The following is a 20,149-nucleotide window of genomic DNA, read 5'->3' on the forward strand; positions in this document are numbered from 1 at the left end:
GTCTCGCATTTATCTGAATTAAACTCCATTTGCCATTTCTCAGCCCATTGGCCCATCTGATCAAGATCCTGTTGTAATCTGAGGGTAACCCTGTTCGCTGTCCACTACACCTCCAATGTTGGTGTCATCTGCAAACTTACTAAGTGTACCTCTTATGCTCGCATCCAAATCATTTACATAAATGATAAAAACTAGAGGACCCAGCACCGATCCTTGTGGCACTCCACTGGTCACAACCCTCCACAATTACCCTCTGTCTTCTACCTTTGAGCCAGTTCTGTATCCAAATGGCTAGTTCTCCCTTTTTATTTTATGAGATCTAACCTTGCTAATCAGTCTTCCATGGGGAACCTTGTCAAACGCCTTACCGAAGTCCATATGGATGACATCTACTGTTCTGCCCTCATCAATCTTCTTTGTTACTTCTTCAAAAAACTCAATCAAGTTTGTGAGGAATGATTTCCCATGCACAAAGCCATGTTGATGATCCCTAATCAGTCCTTGTCTTTCCAAATACATGTATATCCTGTCCCTCAGGATTCCCTCCAACAACGTGTCCACCACTGAGGTAGGCTCACTGGTCTATAGTTCCCTGGTTTGTCTTTACCATTCTTCTTAAACAGTGGCACGTTTGCCAACCTCCAGTCTTCCGACACCTCGCTTGTAACTATTGATGATACAAATATCTCAGCAAGAGGCCCAGCAATCACTTCTCTAGCTTCCCACAGAGTTCTCTGGTACACCTGATCAGGTCCTGTGGATTTATCCACCTTTAACCGTTTCAAGACATCCGGCACTTCCTCCTCTGTAATTTGGACATTTTGCAAGATGTCACCATCTGTTTCCCTACAGTCTATATCTTCCATATCCTTTTCCACAGTAAATACCAAATGAATATTTTGCATCAGTATCTCCCCATTTTCTGTGGCTGCAAACAAAGGCTGCCTTGTTGATCTTTGAGGGGCCCTATTCTCTCCCTAGTTACCCTTTTGTCCTTAATACATTTGTAAAAACCGTTTAGATTCTCCTTAATTCTATTTGCAAACGCTATCTCATGTCCCCTTTTTGCCCTCCTGATTTCCCTCTTCCTTTGCACTCTTCTAAGGATTCACTTAATCTATCCTGTGTATACCTGACATCTGCTTCCTTCTTTTTCTTAAACAAACCCTCAATTTCTTGAGTCATTGAACATTCCCTATACCTATCAACCTTCCCTTTCACCGTGACAGGAATATACTTTCTCTGGATTCTCATTATCTCATTTCTGAAGGCTTCGCATTTTCTAGCCGTCCTTTTACCTGCGAACATCTGCCTCCGATCAGCTTTCAAAAGTTCTTTCCTAATACCGTCAAAATTGGCCTTTCTCCAATTTAGAACTTCAACTTTTAGATCTGGTCTATGCTTTTCCATCACGATTTTAAAAAGAATAGAATTATGGTTGCTGGCCCCAAAGTGCTCCCCCACTGACACCTCAGTCACTTGCCCTGCCTTATTTCCCAAGAGTAGGTCAAGTTTTGCACCTTCTCTAGTAGGTACATCCACATACTGTAATCAGAAAATTGCCTTGTATCCACTTAAGAAATTCCCCTCCATCTAAACCTTTAACACTACGGCAGTCCAGTCGATGTGTGGAAAGTTAAAATCCCCTACCACAACTACCCTATTATTCTTACAGATAGCTGAGATCTCCTGACAAGTTTGTTTCTCAATTTCCCTCTGATTATTAGGGGGTTTATAATACAATCTCAATAAGGTGATCATCCCTTTCTTATTTCTCAGTTCCACCCAAATAACCTCCCTGGATGTATTTCCGGGAATATCCTCCCTCAGTACAGCTGTATTGCTATCCCTTTTCAAAAAGGCCACTCCCCCTCCTCTCTTGCCTCCCTTTCTATCCTCCCTGTAGCATTTGTATCCTGGAACATTTAAGCTGCCAGTCCTGCCCATCCCTGAGCCATGTTTCTGTAATTGCTATAATATCCCAGTCCCATGTTCCTAACCATGCCCAAAGTTCATCTGCCTTCCCTGTTAGGCCCCTTGCGTTGAAATAAATGCAGTTTAATTTATTAGTCCTACCTTTGTCCCTGCCTGCCCTGACTGTTTGTTTGACTTCTATTCTCAACTGTACTAGTCTCAGATTGATCTCTTGCCTCACTATCTCCCTGGGTCCCACCGCACCCCCCGCTCCCCCCTCCACCTTACTAGTTTAAATCCTCCCAAGCAGTTCTAGCAAATTTCCCTGCCAGTATATTAGTACCCTTCCAATTTAGGTGCAATCCATCCTCCTTGTACAGGTCATTTCTACCCCAGAAGAGATTCCAATGATCCAAAAATGTGAATCCTTCTCCCATACACCAGCACCTCAGCCATGCATTCAACTGCTCTAACCTCTTATTCCATCCCTCACTAGCTCATAGCACTGGGAGTAATCCAGATATTACTACCCTTGCAGACCTCCGTTTTAAGTGTCTACCTAACTCTCTGTAATCTCCCTTAAGAATCTGCAGTAATCCTTAGTCTCTTTAAACTCCCACATCTGACAAGAAGTACATATCACTGCAAAGGCCATTTTTGCTCCTTCACTATCTACAGGCCCAGAAAATAACATCATCTTATTCCTCTACAAAACACTGCCCCAGGTTAAATTAATAGCTATGGCTTATATTTTAAGTTTAATCAAGAGACTTATCTCCAAAAACATATAATCAAGAAAGAACCCACTGTACTCGCTAATACAGCCTTTCTCTTGGACACACTTAAAACAACAATTAACTTATCTGATTCTGTGCTGTGAACTTCGCCCAAACCAGTTCTTCCAAGATATGTTGTGAAATTCACTGTTTGTTAATTTTCCCAGATGCACTCCGATGTCCAACAGCACATGAATTCAAAAACAGCAAAGGCAGTAACTGTGCAAGTTCTTGCTGTAAAATTGTCTCTATTTATTCAAATGGATGTGAGTGTTGATGGCTAGGCCAGCATTTATTACTTATCTATGGTTGCCCTGTAGTATGTAGTGGTGAGCTGCCTTTTTAAATGACTGCAGTCCCTAGTGTTTAGAAACACTCTCTCAGCATTGCTAGAAAAGCAGTTTCAGAAATGTTTTGACTCACCAATGGTGCAGGAACAGCAATATCATTTCAATTCAGGATGGCATGTGAATTTGCAGCAGATGTTGTTTCCATACACATGTTGTTCTCCTTTCAAGGTGTTGGACGTCACAATTTTGGAAAGTGCTGTCAAAGGAGCCTTAATTAGTTCTTAATTTCATCTTCCTGACAGTAGATACAGCTGCCACTTTGTATTTGTGGTAGAGGGAGTCACTGTTGACCGTGTTGAATGAGAATACCAGTCAAATAGATTGTTTTGTCTTGAATGGGTGCTGAGCTGCTTGATTGAGTGCAGCTCCAATAACATTCAGGTAGGAGGGAAGAGTATTTCATCACACTTCTGACTTTTGCCTTGTGGATGCTGGACAGTGTTTGAGGAGACAGGAGTTCAGTCACACACAGCAGAATTCCCAGCCTCTGACCTGCTCTTACAGCCACAGTGAATTGGACAAGCTGTATAAAGCGTTTCTCATGCTTGCTAACCCACTAGAAGTTGGTAGCAGGGGAGCTTCATTCCACTTTTTATTCTATCCCCATTGACTTATCATTTTTTTCTAAATATTTATCAATTACATTTTGAGTTATTCTCGCATTTGGTTTTACCAATATTTTAGGAATTGCATTAAATAGCAAAACAAATTCTCTCATGTCACCTTTGATTTTTTTTTCACCAGTTAATACAAATCAGTAATTCTGGTTACTGAGCCGTCTGTCACTGGAAGCAGATTTTTCCTCATTTACACTATGAAAACTCTTCAAGATATTTGAACACCTTTATCAAATGTTCTCTTAACTTTCTCTGTTCTAAGGAGAATAATCCCATACATAATTAAAATCATATAACACTTATGCCATTCCAGCAAAGTAATCCCACACTGTCTCAAAAATGTGATGCCAAAATTGGTCAGTCAAGCTGAGGCCTAGGGATTTATCAAGGTTTAATATACCTTCCTTGCTGATCGTAGTCATGATTTGGAGATGCCGGTGTTGGACTGGGCTGTACAAAGTTAAAAATCACACAACACCAGGTTGTAGTCCAACAGGTTTAATTGGGAGCACACTAGCTTTCGGAGCGACGCTCCTTCATCAGATGATCGTCCTGTCACAATCACCTGATGAAGGAGCGTCACTCCGAAAGCTAGTGTGCTCCCAAATAAACCTGTTGGACTATAACCTGGTGTTGTGTGATTTTTAATTTCCTTGCTGATGTATCCTACTTCTAGTTATAAAGTCAAGTTACCGTATCCTTTTAAAAGTATTCTCAACTTATTCGACATCTTCATAGGTTTGTGTACACAAGCCCTCAGGTCTGTCTGTTTCTGCACCATCTTTAAAATGATATAATTTAGATCAAATATCCATTATTGTTCTTCCTATTAAATGAAATCACTTCATACCTTTCTGTATTAAATTCCATTTATTATACAGCAAGTCCTGCCAGTATGCTAAACACTTGATGGACAGGATAATGCTGACTCCATTGTAATTTCCTCATGGTGGGTTAGCTGATTGACTCTTATTGACTGTGTTAAAAGTATTACTTAGGCAAGTTACCTCAGATGGCTAAAAGCCATTCCCAGCATGAATAAACATCTACAGGTAAGGAAGAATATTTTCAACAGGTTTTGTTCATCTCAACCATTTCAAGTTTTGTAAGTAATTGACTGGTGTTTGTTTTTTTTAAGGAATGCTGAACAACATAGGATACTTTGGAAGATCCCAGATATATCACAGAAATCAGAAAATGGAGGTAAATTGAGAATGAAATTCTGCCATTGAAATAAACTTATTTTGTTTAAGATTTCATTACAGGCATGTTCTGCTTTTGCCAGTGTAAAGACTGAAAGTGATATTTGTTATATCCTGCACACACACAATACTCACACTATGAGGACCCAAGCAATAGAGCATACCAGCTGAGCAAGGAGTTCTGACTTTGGTCAAATACATTCACACTATTACACACCAATGTCTCATGGAGCAAAGGTTTTCTTCACTGGTTACACTCAAACGTCACTGGCTGATTCAGACCCATTGCAATTGTATAGGCTGCAGCACAGGTGATTATTCAATTTACCTTACTATTGTGTTTGCTTTGGATTCATACCCATTAACCATTGGTTGTAATTTTACACAGTCATTATAGTCAACAGATAGTAGGATGTCTGTTTCCCTTGGCTATGTTTCATTCAAACAGAGGGTTCAGAGGTGAAATGTAAACTTAATCATTTATTCCAGCATCCATGTTTTTTAATGGAATATTATTAATATTCTAAATTAAATACCTCTGAGTTGGTTTGGAATAGTTGTACAAAACTTAAATTTGCATTCACACTGACAAATCCCCTGTGCTATCAGAGGTGAAAATTGATAGCAAGGCGACTCTCTTCATAACAGGAAACTCAAAAGTCCTAAGCAAAGCTTGAGAATCGATCAGTTGCTCACACTTTTATTGACAGTTATATGTGAAATAAGAATATCACAGAATGAAAGCACAAAATAAGGAGGTAGAAGATTAAATATGAGGGCAAGCTAATCAATAATATAAAGGAAGACTGTAGATATATAAAGGGCAAAAGAAATGCGAAAGTGGACATTGGACTGCTGGAAAATGGCACTGAAGAGATATTGGTGGGGAACAAGGAAATAGCTGAGGAACTGAATAATTACTTCGCATCCATCTTCATGGTGGAAGACACAAGTAACATCCCAAAACTTCGAGAGTGAGGGGGCAGAGCTGAGTATGGTGGCCATCACCAAGGAGAAGGTGCTAGAAAACTGACTGCCCTGAATGTGGGTAAATCTCTTGGACCAGATGGACAACACCCCAGAGTTCTAAGGGAGACAGCTGTAGAGATCGAGAAGGCACTATTGGTCATCTTTCAGGAATTGCTAGAATAAGGGAGGATCCCAGAGGACTGGAAAATTGTTAATGTGGCACCCCTGTTTAAAAAGGGAGTAAGGTAAAAGATAAAAAAAAATTACAGACAGATGAGCCTAACCTCAGTCATGGATAAGATCCTGGAATCCATTGTGAAGAATGAGATTTCTGAATACTTGGAAGTGTATGATAAAATAGGGCAAAGTCAGCATTGTTTCATCGAGGGGAGGTCATGATTGACAAAGCTATTTGAATTCTTTGAGGAGGTAATGCAGGTTACACCAAGGAGAGCCCGTGGCTGTTACCTAGCTGGACTTCAAGAAGGCCTTTGACATGGTGCCGCACAGGAGGCTATTGAGTAAGATGAGGGCCACTGGTGTCAGAGGCAAGGTGCTAACATGGATCGAAGCTTAGCTGTCTGGCAGAAAGTAGAAAGTGGGGATAAAAGGGTCCTTCTCAAAATGGGAGATGGTGACAAGTGGTGTTCCGCAAGGCACAATGTTGGGACCACAATATTTCACTTTATATGTTAGCGATCTAGATAAAGGAACTGAGGGCATTCTGGCTCAGTTTGCAGGCAACACAAAGATAGGTAGAAGTACAGGTAGCATTTAGGAGGGGAGGAGGCTGCAGTAAGATTTGGACAGGTTAGGAGAGTGAGCAAAAAAGTGGCAGATGGAGAACAACATGAGGTCATCCACTTTGGTAGGAAGAATAGAGGCATGAACTATTTTCTAAATGAGAAAATTCAGAAGTCTGAAGTGCAAAGAGACTTGGTAATTCTAGTCTAGGATTCTCGCAAGGTAAACTTGCAGGGTGAGTCAGTGGTTAGGAAGGCAAATGCAATGATGGTATTTATTTTGAGAGGACTTGAATGTAAAAGCAGGGATGTACATCTGAAGCTCTATAAGGCTCTGGTCAGACCACATTTGGAGTATTGTGCACAATTTTGGGCCACATTTCTCAGAAAGGATGTATTGGCCTTGGAGTGTGTTCACAGGAGATTCATGAGAATGGTCCCAGGAATGAAAAGCTTAACATGTCAGGAAGGTTTGAGGACTCTGGGTCTGTACTCGATGGAGTTTAGTAGGATGAGGGGGGGATCTAATTGAAACATACAAAATACTGAATGGCCTGGACTGAGTAGATGTCGAAAATATGTTTCCATTGGTAGGAAAGTCTAGGACCCGAGGGCACAGCCATAGAGTAAAGGGAAGACGTTTTAGTACACAGATAAGGAGAAACTTCTTCAGCCAGAGAGTGGTGAGTCTATGGAATTCATTGCCTCCGAAGGCTGCGGAGGTCAGGTCATTGAGTATATTTAAGACTGAGAAAGGTAGGTTCTTGAGTATCAAGGGGATCAAAGGTTACAGAGAGAAAACAGGAAAATGGGATTGAGAAATTTATAAGCCATGATTGACTGGCAGAGAAGACTCGATGGATTAAATGGTCTAATTTCTGCTCACGATCGTACAACATGAATAAAAGTAAAAAATGACTTGAACAATTTACTTGAAATGAATTATTTTTGTGGTATAAATTAAATGACAACATAATGAAATATAATTTAAAACAGGGTTTACTCTGAGAAAGTGAGGACTGCAGATGCTGGAGACCAGAGTTGAAAAATGTGGTGCTTGAAAAACACAGCAGGCCAGGCAGCATCTGAGGAGCAGGAGAATCGACATTTCGGGCATAAGCCCTTCTTCAGGGTTTACTTTATGTTTTGAATGGAATTTCTGGAAGACCCAAGTTCCACAGGCAAATTACATTACACAAAAGTGAAGCAAAATCAGGCAGTATTGCAAAAGTGAACTATTTCTTCTTTAACTCCATAGCTATAGGTTCTTTTAAAGGATGGAGATACGTGAATTATCAACATACATTGCCCCTTCAAACAAAGTTATATTGATATTTTGGCTGTCAAATTTCTCCCCTCCTGCATTTACAAAACCACAAACCAATAATGTTCAAATGGATAGTGTGATGATCATGAGCAGCTTGCAGAGCAAAGAACCCCAGAGGTGACTGACCCCACAGTCTTCCATCTCTCTCAATGCCTGAACTTTGCTCAATGCATTTCCAAGTTGGTGTGATAGATATGGGCAGTTCATCATGGATAGTATCTCACCACAAACATACATTGAGCTTTTTTTCAGTAATGTGGCTCCATGTCACATGTCTACTCTAACTTGTTTGCCAAAGATACTTTATTCAATTTTGAATATGAAGTTCTGGCCTCCTTTATACACAATATTCTTCCATTGATTTTTTTTTTATAGGTGTTGGATCTCTCCTAGCCAGGTTTCAGCTGTCGGAAGGACCAAGTAAGCCTGCAACATTAGCAGTCCAATTCACCAGCGAAGGGAGCACTTTGTCAGGCGTTGATATTGAATTGGTTGGGGCAGGATATAGATTTTCACTCATCAAAAAGAGATTTGCAGCAGGTATTTCTCAAATTCCATAGAGCCATTTGTAATTACTTATGTTGACTGATGTAAACACAGGAAGATATTCAGCTTGTCAGATCTTTGCCAACTCTTTCAATGAGCAATCCCAATAGTCTCATTTCTGTATGATTCTGAAAAGATGCTCCGCAGTAATTCTCGCAGTTATTCTGAAATGTTATCCAGCTGGCACTTCCAGCATTGACTCAGTAGACTTTGACACTGTTGGAAAATTTGTTAATTTCCTTGGTTATGATGAGTGACTATTGCTGTAGGATATTATTGGAGACCCTTTCCCAGATTTTGAGAAACAATGTCAAGGTTTAATTTTCACTGCTTTCACCCAACATTAATGAACCGTAAAAGCCTGGAGGTTTGGTCAGTAATCTTACCATCCATTAACACTGGTAATGGTAAATCAATTTTGTGAACCTCCGATGAGCTGTTCATCCACCATAATCACCTGTGATCATCTTCCACCCTATCTCCCATTCCGTTCGGTGCCACAGTTTAACTTGCTGGCATATATATTTGAGTAGGATGTCTTCACTGAAGACAGCAAAAGCTGACTGCTACAATTGGTTTCACAAAAGTCAAAATAGACCCCTTGGGATTTCTTTGTTGGTTCTCACAATTGTTTGCATCAATTCAAAGGTGGATCATTAGAAATCCCCAGTTAAGCATCGATCTGGAGATTCTATTCTACTTAGCTGAAAATGTGTTGCTGGAAAAGTGCAGCAGGGCAGGCAGCATCCAAGGAACAGGAAATTCAACGTTGATTGTCCTGTTCCTTGGATGCTGCCTGGCCTGCTGCACTTCTCCAGCAACACATTTTCAGCTCTGATCTCCAGCATCTGCAGACCTCACTTTCTCCCCATTCTATTCTACTTAGTCAAGTTCACTCCCAAGGAGGGAGAAAGAGAGGACTGCAGATGCTGGAGATCAGAGTCAAAATGTATAGTGCTAGAAAAGCACAGCCAGTTAGGCAGCATCCGAGGAGCAGGAGAGTCAATGTTTTGACATTAGGACATTTCTGATGAAGAGCTTGAGCTTGAAATGTCAACTCTCCTGCTCCTCTGCTGCCTGATTAGCTGTGCTTTTCTAGCACCACACTTTTTTTGACTGTAACTCCCAAGGAGGTTAATGTAATGTCCACATGGAAGATCAGACACCGTTCAATTGGATATAAAATTAATCTCCCTCTATCCTGCCTTAACAGTGCAAATTTAACACTATTGCCAAATGACCAGTGTTATATTTTCAAAGCTAGTTATCCTGATAGTCTGTTGGAGTTGGACTCCGGTATTTCCTAATCTAGTTTTCTTTCTTTTTTTTAGGGAAATATATGGCCGACAACTGAATTCTCACAACTTTGTCCAGTGTTCAATATAACTCACTGGACAGCTTTTTAAAAACAAACGGGAGATGTTAAGGACTGAATCTGTAAACCAACTTTTATTCACTGATTTCAAACTTCGGTTCCATGCAGCCAGAGCATTTCCAACAAGAACTCAGAATAACACCAGAAATTGCCGACCAGTCCTGCAGTATTATTATATGATTGATGTGACATTGGTAACATTTCGTATTTTACAGTGTAATAAATGTATTTGTAATTTGGTATTCACTTCCCCACTCTCTTCACTTCAGATACCCCTGTATTTCAGCAGTTATAGGCATTTCAGAGATATCACAATTAACCTATAGGCTATGCCTCTTCAAACATGTAGCATTGTATTTGACTTGAGTAGCATTGTCTAAGAACTACATTGCATTATTTCAATTTTTAGCCCTTTGATCTACCAGTATTGATGCTGATTGTTTTCAGATTTTTAATTACTTTTTTTTACTGTTCACAAACATATATTTTTGATGTTGAAAACCTGCCCTGGGATTTCCCAATTAGTGAATAAGAATCATTTTGCAATGCAATGCTATGTTTTAGAAGAATGTCCTGTACAGTTTGAGAGAGGGGTGTGCAATATGGTTATGTAATTATCTTGTTTATGCATTGTGGGGAGGAAAGAGTGGCTGTTAAGATTTCCGATGGAATGAAATCCATTAATGCTGGATTTTATAATAAAAACTGCAAAGGAGGTCAGTCAGCATCCGAGAAAGAGGTTAACATTCAGACGGGAGTCAATGCACAGGGTGCCACAGGGTATATTAATCTTTTAGCAGGAGACTCACTCTCTGAGTAGTTTAAATCTTAATGCTGGCTGTCTGGAATGCTATGTCACCTTCATGTCAGTGCTAAAAGTTATACACGTAACTGTGAATAATGGTTCTAGCAGCTTCTTAAAAAGACATTTATTTTGCTTCAGTAATGTTGCTGAAATTTTATATAATAAAAATGAAATTATTTAAAAGCAGAAAAAAGGTTGCAATGTGAAAGAGTGGATAAATTACTACCTTGAATTTCATTTTCAAAGTTCCATCAAACACTCGCAGCTGTTTTTTATATTATCAGTTATAAATCAGTTTTGATGTATTTACTGATGAAACACTGTGTAAAGCTTTTTAAAGGAGTCTGTCTGAAAAACAGAGGATATTTATCACTTGAAATAGCTTGGAATGTTTAAAGGAATATTCTCTCCCTAGCCCACTGCCCCAGCAAAATATTGCTGAACCTGGTACTTTCAATATTGATGGTTCTTGAATCTTTAGTGCAGTGCTGTACAAAGTGTGTGGATATAAAATGTAAAGAAATTAACCGTTTGCACATTTGCCACTGAACATATCTCCAACTCTGTTCACTGAGTGATACTAAAGAACATGTAAAACACGGTGAACTATTTTTGAAAGATAAGATCAAACAAATGTTGGTAAAAGATTATTGGTGATACATATAATTAGCTCATATTTATCATCAAATGTCAATAGCACTTGTTGCTGTTGGTGACAATGTATGAATGAGAAAACGGAGTGATGCTGCCAGTGATGATGGCACCTGCAACTCCTTTCTCAGATAGCAGCCTCACCTCAAATGAAAGTTTAAATACAGGGGATTCAACATATGCAGTACCAAGAAAACAGTGACTCCAGGCAGACCGAACCAGTAAAGGACTGCAGTGTTCCTGAGCAGCAATTCCATTCCTGATGATCAAACCACTTTTCCTCAACATCAGTTTAAAAAAAGTCAATTTGTAATGTTAAAGAACTCGCATGTGCAATTACATTCACATATGTGCTACTTTTAAAGTCAACCCACCTACCGGAGAAAGTGTTCTGTAATATAAGTAACCTAACTGTTATGTTTGGAGTTGGGAGTTGGTTTTAAATGAATCATAACTTGGTGCAGTGTGGAATTGCTTTTCATACCTCCCTCAGTGCTAATGACAAAGTAGGTTTAGCTGTCAATGACATATGTCAATGACTCAACAATCCACTTTGGACTTAATTGAACTGTCGGTCAAATGATGAGAATTGTCTTTTAGGGGTATTGCAGGGCCATTCCAGACAGCTGCTGTGCACGATGAATGTACTTACAAGGATTTGATAAAAATAATTAGGTGTGACCAATTCATTTTGCTTCAGATTAGTTTGTTGACACTTCAGTGGCATCCAGGGTAAAGGCACTACTGGCTGTAAAAGTGCATGTGCAGACCATAAAATGGAAGGTTTCTTTCCTGATCTGTGAGAGGTGATCTGAAGTCAGCAACAGTTGAAGAGCTACTATCAGCTTTAGCATCCCTTGGAGGGAAGAAAAATGGCCAGGTATCCCATCCCTGATTACAAAGCAGTGGCTCCTAATGGAAAGAGCTTATGTCATACCATTCACAGCTGAATAATTATCAAAACCAATTGTCAGGGAACATATTGACACAAACACACACAAAGGTTAAGTACTTGGGGTGAAGTACTGAAAGGCTTTTAGGCCTGTGCAGCCGTATCCCAACAGGAGTCAACTCTTTCAGAAAAGAGCAAGAATATTGGAACAAAAATAAGAAATAGCTGTACTCATCTTGCGTGCTATTTTGTAAATACCTTTTTTTTTATATATACATATATACAAATATATATGTCATTTTCCTCAGTGGCTGTTTTCCCTGTTGGTTCATTGCACATAATTATGAATATGCAATTATGTTTTAATGTATTATGTAGTAAAGAAATGGTCTGGCCATTTATAAATCAAATTCTAAATTCTATACAGTATGAAAATTAAACTGTAATAACTGTTTAAAAAGTTAAATGTTGCTTTTCTTTGAAATTAAATAAAGTTTAAAAAAAATATAAATTGCAGCAGTGGTATAACTACTTCCATTTTCTTTTTAATTCCTGTTACTCTGATTTCTAAAACCAAATTGAAAGATATCCATGTTGTGAATTTTTTTTTACTATTGCCAAAAAAAGAGAAACACGCTGCTGAACCTACTCCTTTCACACTCGTCAGGGCTGAAAATAGTTCACGTGTGCATGCTCAATGGCAACGTTTCAAAGAGTCAACTTGCCTATGAATCAAAACCTTTTTCTCATGCAGTGTAAATCGTTGTTCTCTTTGAAATTTGGTATTCTTGCCTGTGTCCTGATGAGTGCAAGATGAAAAACTTGTATGACATGTCTCCTTTTTTCTGTTTTCACATTCTATACTACTTAGTGACTGTTGTATATACCCAGTATCATAGTGTCATCACAAAGCACTCCTAGGTGCATTGCATTCAAACAGCCCAATGCCTGAAATTACCTGTATGCAAGCAATGAGAAGCAGAAACTCATTGTCAGCTAAACATGATGTACTTTTAACACTTCATACATTGTCACCAGATTGGTTGTAAAACATTGAGGAATTGAGTCCAAATTGAACTTGAAATATCATTGACATGGAGTGTCACATTGTCTTGTCAATGCTCTTAGCCTCTGCCTCTTCCTCCTATCACCTCTGTATCAAATGGACATTGTGCCCTGCAGCTGTTCCTAGAAGTCACCAGCCTGTGATAGTTGGAATTTCTTTGCAATGGAAAAGAATTGGAAGTAGGGCCAAAGATCCCATTTTTATGATTCATGTACGAAGTGATGACATAGGTAGAACGAGAAATGAGGTTCTGCCAATGGAATTTGAGGAGTTGGACTGCAAAGCCAAAAATAGAAACTTAATAATTATTTCTTGCTTGTGCCCTGACTTGTGTTAAACTGGCTGAGAGAAAAACAGATTTGTTGTTTAAATGTTTGTCTGACACGGTAGTGTGGAAGGCACAGACTTTGATTCATGGGCCATTGACACAAATAGAGAGGAAAGAGCGAGCTACTCTATTGGGGCAAATTTGACATAAACTAAGCTGGGATCAGGCTGAAAGCGAATTAAACAACAAGGCTTAGTTGATAAACTAACTGAGAGGAAGGAAAGTTAAAATGAATGAAAAAATTAATAAAGTTGAGATTTTGGGTTCAAAAATCCAAAATTGACAATTGATTATTTATAGAAAATTTGAATGTAGATTATTAAGAAACAGCATTTTAGAAATGATGCATAAGCTAATGGACAAAACTTTACTCAAAAATGCTAGTTGTGGGCAGTTTACTGATATCACAGGACAAATGGATATTTGGTACTACATCCTGTTTTCTAGCTGAAGTATTACAGAAATCTTCCTCCATATTCCAGCTGAATAAGACAGTTATTTGATGATCCTTGCTCTTTGCCTCCAGGTCTCATTAATATACATTATTTCCATGCACGGGTACTTTACTCTGTCCATCACTTGTTCAAATCTATCTTACCAATGTATGCAGGAAGGTTACTCAAAATATTATTTTTCACCTGTCCATCTGAGCTTTAGGTCTGTTTTTTAGTTTACCTCATGCTGAGTCCATTTCCTATCCTTTTCAAACATTATCAGCAATCGGGATACAAAGGATGCCAAAAGACCCTCTAATATCCATTGAAGAATGCAGTAATATCAAAACTGAGAGCTCAATCGTTGCAGTCTTTACCTTGTCTTGGTCCCTGACTGCTTAGAATTGTTTATGCTTTTCCAAAGAGTGAGCAAATTTCTGCTGTGTCATCCAACTCAATCAGGTTTCTATTGATTAAATTATCCTAAAAAAAAATTATTTCTTAAGGTTTCTTATTTCTTTATAGGTTGAAGGGAATAATTCCAGACTGGAGACCAGTGTAGTGATTCAGGTAAAATCAAACATTGTGCTAGGATGGCACAGAGTTTAACAATGGTTATTGGATGTAAACTAGTAAGAACTCATCAGGGAAAAGTAAATTAAAGATGGGTGGATGATTTAATAGCACAAAAAGACAACAGATTGTAGAGTTTAATCTGACAGACTGAAGTTAGGCAATTGCATTGAAGAATTTTAAAGACTGTCTCACCATGGGGGAAGGAATACATTCACCCAACTAAGACATGACAGGAGTCATGGCACAGATGCAATCCTCCATTGCCTGTACATATCTGCATAATGACTCAGGAAGCTCCACCAGATTCTTTCCTGGCAGTCTCCACCAGGCTGACTCTTACCCTCATTAGATTAGCCTGTAACAGTTCCTGTATTTTCTGCATTCGCCCAACAATGTGGTGCTCAAAAGAATGTGAACAAAAACTGTTATCGTATGTCTACCCACCATGGTCAATGTGTCTGCACTAGTGATGAAGGAAGGGAATAATTTGATGGTGTGGCCTCGGAGTCTGCACCTTTCATCAGCAATGGGGATGGCATGAGGCAAGCCAGTTGGTTTGTCTATGCACAATTAGATCTGAGTTACTAAACTCTCAATTATCGATCACAGGTGCAACCCTCTCCATTTCTAGTTGAGTGCAGTTCAAAACACACTCCATGGAGGAATCCTGACTCTATATTAATTGTATGTGCAATATTATATATTTGTCCTGCGTGAATAGCAAATTTGACTAGCTGAGAAAATAACTTCAGTGCAGGACTTTCCCTTGTTCAAGGATGGCTTTTTGTATCTCTAGTTCCACACACATGCTGCACTGTAATGTGAGGAGCATGGGTGATCTGCACAGAGGGATAGAGGGTTTTGCCTGAAACCGACATGCAACCTGAACAGCTGGTGAGGTGCACAGGGCATACATGCTGATTTGACCAGACCCATACAAATGTAAAGGTGCCACCGGCAGAACACAACAACACGACGGCTGGAGGAGGAGCGCCTCATCTTCCGCCTGGGAACCCTCCAACCACAAGGTATGAATTCAGATTTCTCCAGTTTCCTCATTTCCCCTCCCCCCACCTTGTCTCAGTCAGTTCCCTCAACTCAGCACCGCCCTCCTAACCTGCAATCCTCTTCCTGACCTCTCCGCCCCCACCCCACTCCGGCCTATCACCCTCACCTTGACCTCCTTCCACCTATCCCACCTCCATCGCCCCTCCCCCTAGTCCCTCCTCCCTACCTTTTATCTTAGCCTGCTTGGCTCTCTCTCTTATTCCTGATGAAGGGCTTATGCTCGAAACGTCGAATTCTCTATTCCTGAGATGCTGCCTGGCCTGCTGTGCTTTGACCAGCAACACATTTGCAGCATACAAATGTATGGCATTCACTCAGACTCACCCTTCCAGTTCAAATTAGGTAATCCATCACCTTCTTACACTTCAGTCAATCACAATGACGAAATCCTTTCCTACTTAGGATCGAGTGTGTGTTACTGGAAAAGCACAGCAGGTTGGGCAGCATGTGAGGAGCAGCAGAATCGATGTTTTTGGGCCAGAGCCCTTCATCAGGAAAGTATTTCTGGCCTGAAATGGTGATTCTCTTGCTCCTTGATGCTGCTTGACCTGCTGTGCTTTTCCAGCAACACACTCTTGACTCTGATTTCTAGCATCTGCAGACCTCACTTTCTCCTTTCCTGCTCACCTCTGCCACCACCTGTCAGTCACATAGAATGGCTTTCTTCTAGCTATCTGAAGACAATGACGATTTCTATGATTCTGCGTGACATGGAGGAGGCCAAGAAGTGAGCTGTTACTGAATCCTGGGGTCATCCTATGTCCACTCTGTAACATTTCTTGATAGAAGACGTTTAAGCCAAAATTGTGTTTAACCTTATAGTTACGCAGTGGAATGTTCTTGATGTATGTTCCCAATCTATCTTACACTGATCAATCCTTAGTAATAGAGCTCCTTAGCCATCCACAGGAACCTTCTGTTACCAAAGCCTTTAATACAGTGTATTGGTGTGGCAGCTTTTCAACAACAATAGCAACAGCATCTCATATCAGGTGATTAACAGCATTCCTGCTCAGGCATGCAGTAGGCTGTCCACAAACATCACAGTAATTTATTGGACAACCTATCTGGCTGGATGCTGGAGAACCGCATCATTTTGTTCCCACATTTTAACCTGGCATTGGGGGAGACAACACCGTGACTAACTTCCACCCATAGAGTTAAAGTGTTTGATATATGGTTATGGAGCGATTCAGTTCAGAAAAGAGCATTCAAGTATTTTTTTAAGAAGATTTGCAAAATGGAAAAGGTGGCAGGTTAGCCCTAATAATAAAGGATGAGTTAAGGCAGAAGTGAGAAAGGATTGCAGCCCAAGAAATCACAATGCAGAATCTATTATAACAGTTACAAGAAGTCCATTGTTGTCATTATATTCTAATATGATGTGATGGCAGACACTATTCCTTGTAATTAGCGTAGAGTTGTGCCACCAATCCTGCTTTCAATATTATTCTAGGAAGCTGTTTAGTACTCGGTGGATGAGGATGGACTCTAATAATTCTCAGAGTAAATCTTGTCCTTGATAACAGAATGTAGCTTATTACATAGCCGCAACAATATAAAGTTGAATGAACTATTAGACATATTAACTATTACTAACATGAGGTATACCTCCAACAGGAGACTATATCAGAATCCAAATAACTGATCAATATTCTAGCAAGCGTTGTATAACAAAGACTGCAGAAATTTATCTTAGCTCAAATTAACCTTTGTTCATCGATTACCTTAGACACAGAATCAGTATGGGTGCTGATAAGCAGGAGTCATAGAGATGTACAGCATGGAAACAGACCCTTGGTTCAACTTGTCCATGCCAACCAGACATGTTCCTCTTGCCAGCACCTGGCCTATATGCCTCCAAAACCTTTATATCCATATACCCATCCAGATGCCCTTTAAATGTTGCAATTGTACCAGCCTCCACCACTTCCTCTGGCAGCTCATTCCATACACATACCACCCTCTGCATGAAAAAGTTGCCCCTTAGATCTCTTTTATATCTTTCCCCTCTCACCCTAAACCAATAGCCCCCTAATTCTGGACTCCCTCACCCCAGGGAAGAGACTTTGTCTATTTATCCTATCCATGCCCCTCATGATTATATAAACCTATATAAGGTCACCCCTCAGCCTCCGACACTCCAGGGAAAACAGCCCCAGCCTATTCAACCTCTCACTATAGCTCAAATCCTCCAACCCTGGCAACATCCTTGTAAATCTTTTCTGAACCCTTTCAAGTTTCACAACACCTTTCCAATAGAAAGGAGACCAGAAAGGGGAAGAAAAAAACAGGTGTCATGTATAGGCCCTATGCTCGTCTTGTGGCATATGACATGGGTAATGCAATAGTCGTGGGACACTTCTATCTTCTATCAAGTGGAAAATCCTAATGAAAGGCATTGGTCTGAAACATTGACTGTGGTTCCATCCAGGGGTACTGTTTTATCTGCTAAATATTTCCAGCATTTTCAGTTTATATTTCAGATTGTATCATCTTTGGTATTTTGCTTTTTTACAAGAAAATGGAATAAACAGGTTTAGAAGGAGTGAAACAGCAGAAAGAGGTCACATTTAAAACATGAGCAGAGCAAAGAAACAACAGGAAAGAAGATGGGATAACTTGGACTGTCCAGGAGTGAGATGTGAAGTTGATCCAACACAGTGTTTGTGATGGAAACAGAGGCAGATGGCACTCATGAACAGATAAGATAATGAATGGCACTTAACTGGGTCATTAATGGATTAAAGGACTTATGTAAGCATAGTGGTAGGCCTGACGAGTTTCTCTCACTCAGACCCACAATCAGTTTGAGCTCAGCAAATTAATCAATCAGACAGCATTAGGGTGAGTGGAAGGCAACATCTTTTATTAACAGTTGTTCAGTTAGTTTCAATCCAGGTATAGTCTCTTATCAGCGTTCAGTATACTCACAGCAAATCTAGCTGTTTAAATCTTTATATCTTAAGTAATATCTTAAGTCATTCCTGAAGAAGGGCTCATGCCTGACCTGCTGCGCCTTTCCAGCAACACATTTTCAGCTCTGATCTCCAGCATCTTCAGTCCTCACTTCCTCCCATCTTAAGTAATGAGAACACGTAGATTGTCCAGGACAAGTGAATGTAAAGGATTGAAATTAGCAAATGAGATATAATAAACTAAAAAATGTAGGTGATATTTAAATCAAAATTACTTACTGAGATAAAAACAATGGTAGTTGGAATAGGCCTGCCCAGTTCGGAGGTTGATGGTACAGTAACACCCTGTGGATAGAATCTGCAATTACATGCTATGCACAGAATCATATCAATTGCAAGCAAATGTCACAGATTTCTGGTAATATTAACAATAGACATCATCCACTTACCACTCCATTGTGAATAGTTGTACATAAACAAGTACATTCTGTATCTGTAACATGAGAATGTTACTGCAATTTTCCATCAAATATAAACATTTCTGATTGCCTCAGATACAATTTGTGGATTTATTTTGGTAATTATCTTCCTTCCATTGAAAAAAGCTTATAATTCCTGTACTTCTGATTTATCAAATTTGTGCTCATGATTTGGTTTTGAATTTTAGTTCCTCCCAAAAAGAAAACTATGGCATTTAAATACACATTTTTGGCAACAGAGGAATGATTCACACAAAAAAAAATTGAAACTGTTGAATTCTCCAAAGTTGCAAAGCTCAATATCACTGGCCCTTTAATGTATTACTGATATGTGTTGTTGACCACACCACACTCTGCACTGTTTTTTAGGAGCAAGAACATAATACCATGTACAATATAATGCAGATGTATCTTCCTTTGAGGATATGAAATATATATCAAATATATATATTTGAGGATATGAAATGTAATATCTTATCCTGACTGATCAGAAAAGTTACAAATAAAATGTAGGCCTTAGGTTAAGAAAGCTCACTTGTGAATTTATAGAATTTGAGACTGATGCATTGTTGAATAGAGGAAGCTAATATAAGTTGAATTTTAAGTTTGCTTTTCAGTTACTTGAATTCAGATCAAGTTCAAATAGTAGAAATGACCGATTATCATAATTGTAATAATTCAAAAATGTAAACTTTTTCTTTGCAGAGCTGTGGTATGGACTTTTAAAACCTGCATTTATATAGCACCTTTAACTGAGCAAAAGTGCTGACATGCAGATATGCCACTGCAAATGTTGGGAAAGTGAAGTCAGGGATGAAGATTAATCATGGGGAAGAATCAAAGTATTAGAATAAATGTATCTATTATAAGAGTTGCACAGGATTAGAACGGTAAAGTATTAAAGGAAATGTGCGACCTACGTGTATTAGATAAGCAATGCAATCGTTTGCTGCTCTATTCTAGGTATAGTTAAAAATCACACAACACCAGGTTTTGGTCCAACAGGTTTATTTGGAAGTATTAGCTTTTGGAGGGCTGCTCCTTCAACAGGTAGCTAAGTCGAGCAGGATCATGAGAGTTGAAAGATGTCGTGTGGAAAAACACAGCAGGCCA

At 39.4% G+C, this 20,149-nt stretch overlaps 1 protein-coding gene across 1 annotated transcript in view; it reads left to right on the forward strand.

Moving 5' to 3' along the window:
• sgip1a (SH3GL interacting endocytic adaptor 1a) overlaps positions 1–9,861 on the forward strand; it is a 217,083-nt gene extending 207,222 nt beyond the window's left edge. Inside the window, exons 21-23 of the mRNA XM_060829768.1 lie at positions 4,796–4,860; positions 8,274–8,438; positions 9,776–9,861. Coding sequence (XP_060685751.1) covers positions 4,796–4,860; positions 8,274–8,438; positions 9,776–9,798 — 253 coding nt within the window. The 3' untranslated portion in view covers positions 9,799–9,861. The remainder of the gene's footprint in view (positions 1–4,795; positions 4,861–8,273; positions 8,439–9,775) is intronic.
• The last annotated feature ends 10,288 nt before the right edge of the window (positions 9,862–20,149 follow it).

Source organism: Hemiscyllium ocellatum, chromosome 9, assembly GCF_020745735.1.
Source record: "Hemiscyllium ocellatum isolate sHemOce1 chromosome 9, sHemOce1.pat.X.cur, whole genome shotgun sequence".
Taxonomy (NCBI): domain Eukaryota; kingdom Metazoa; phylum Chordata; class Chondrichthyes; order Orectolobiformes; family Hemiscylliidae; genus Hemiscyllium; species Hemiscyllium ocellatum.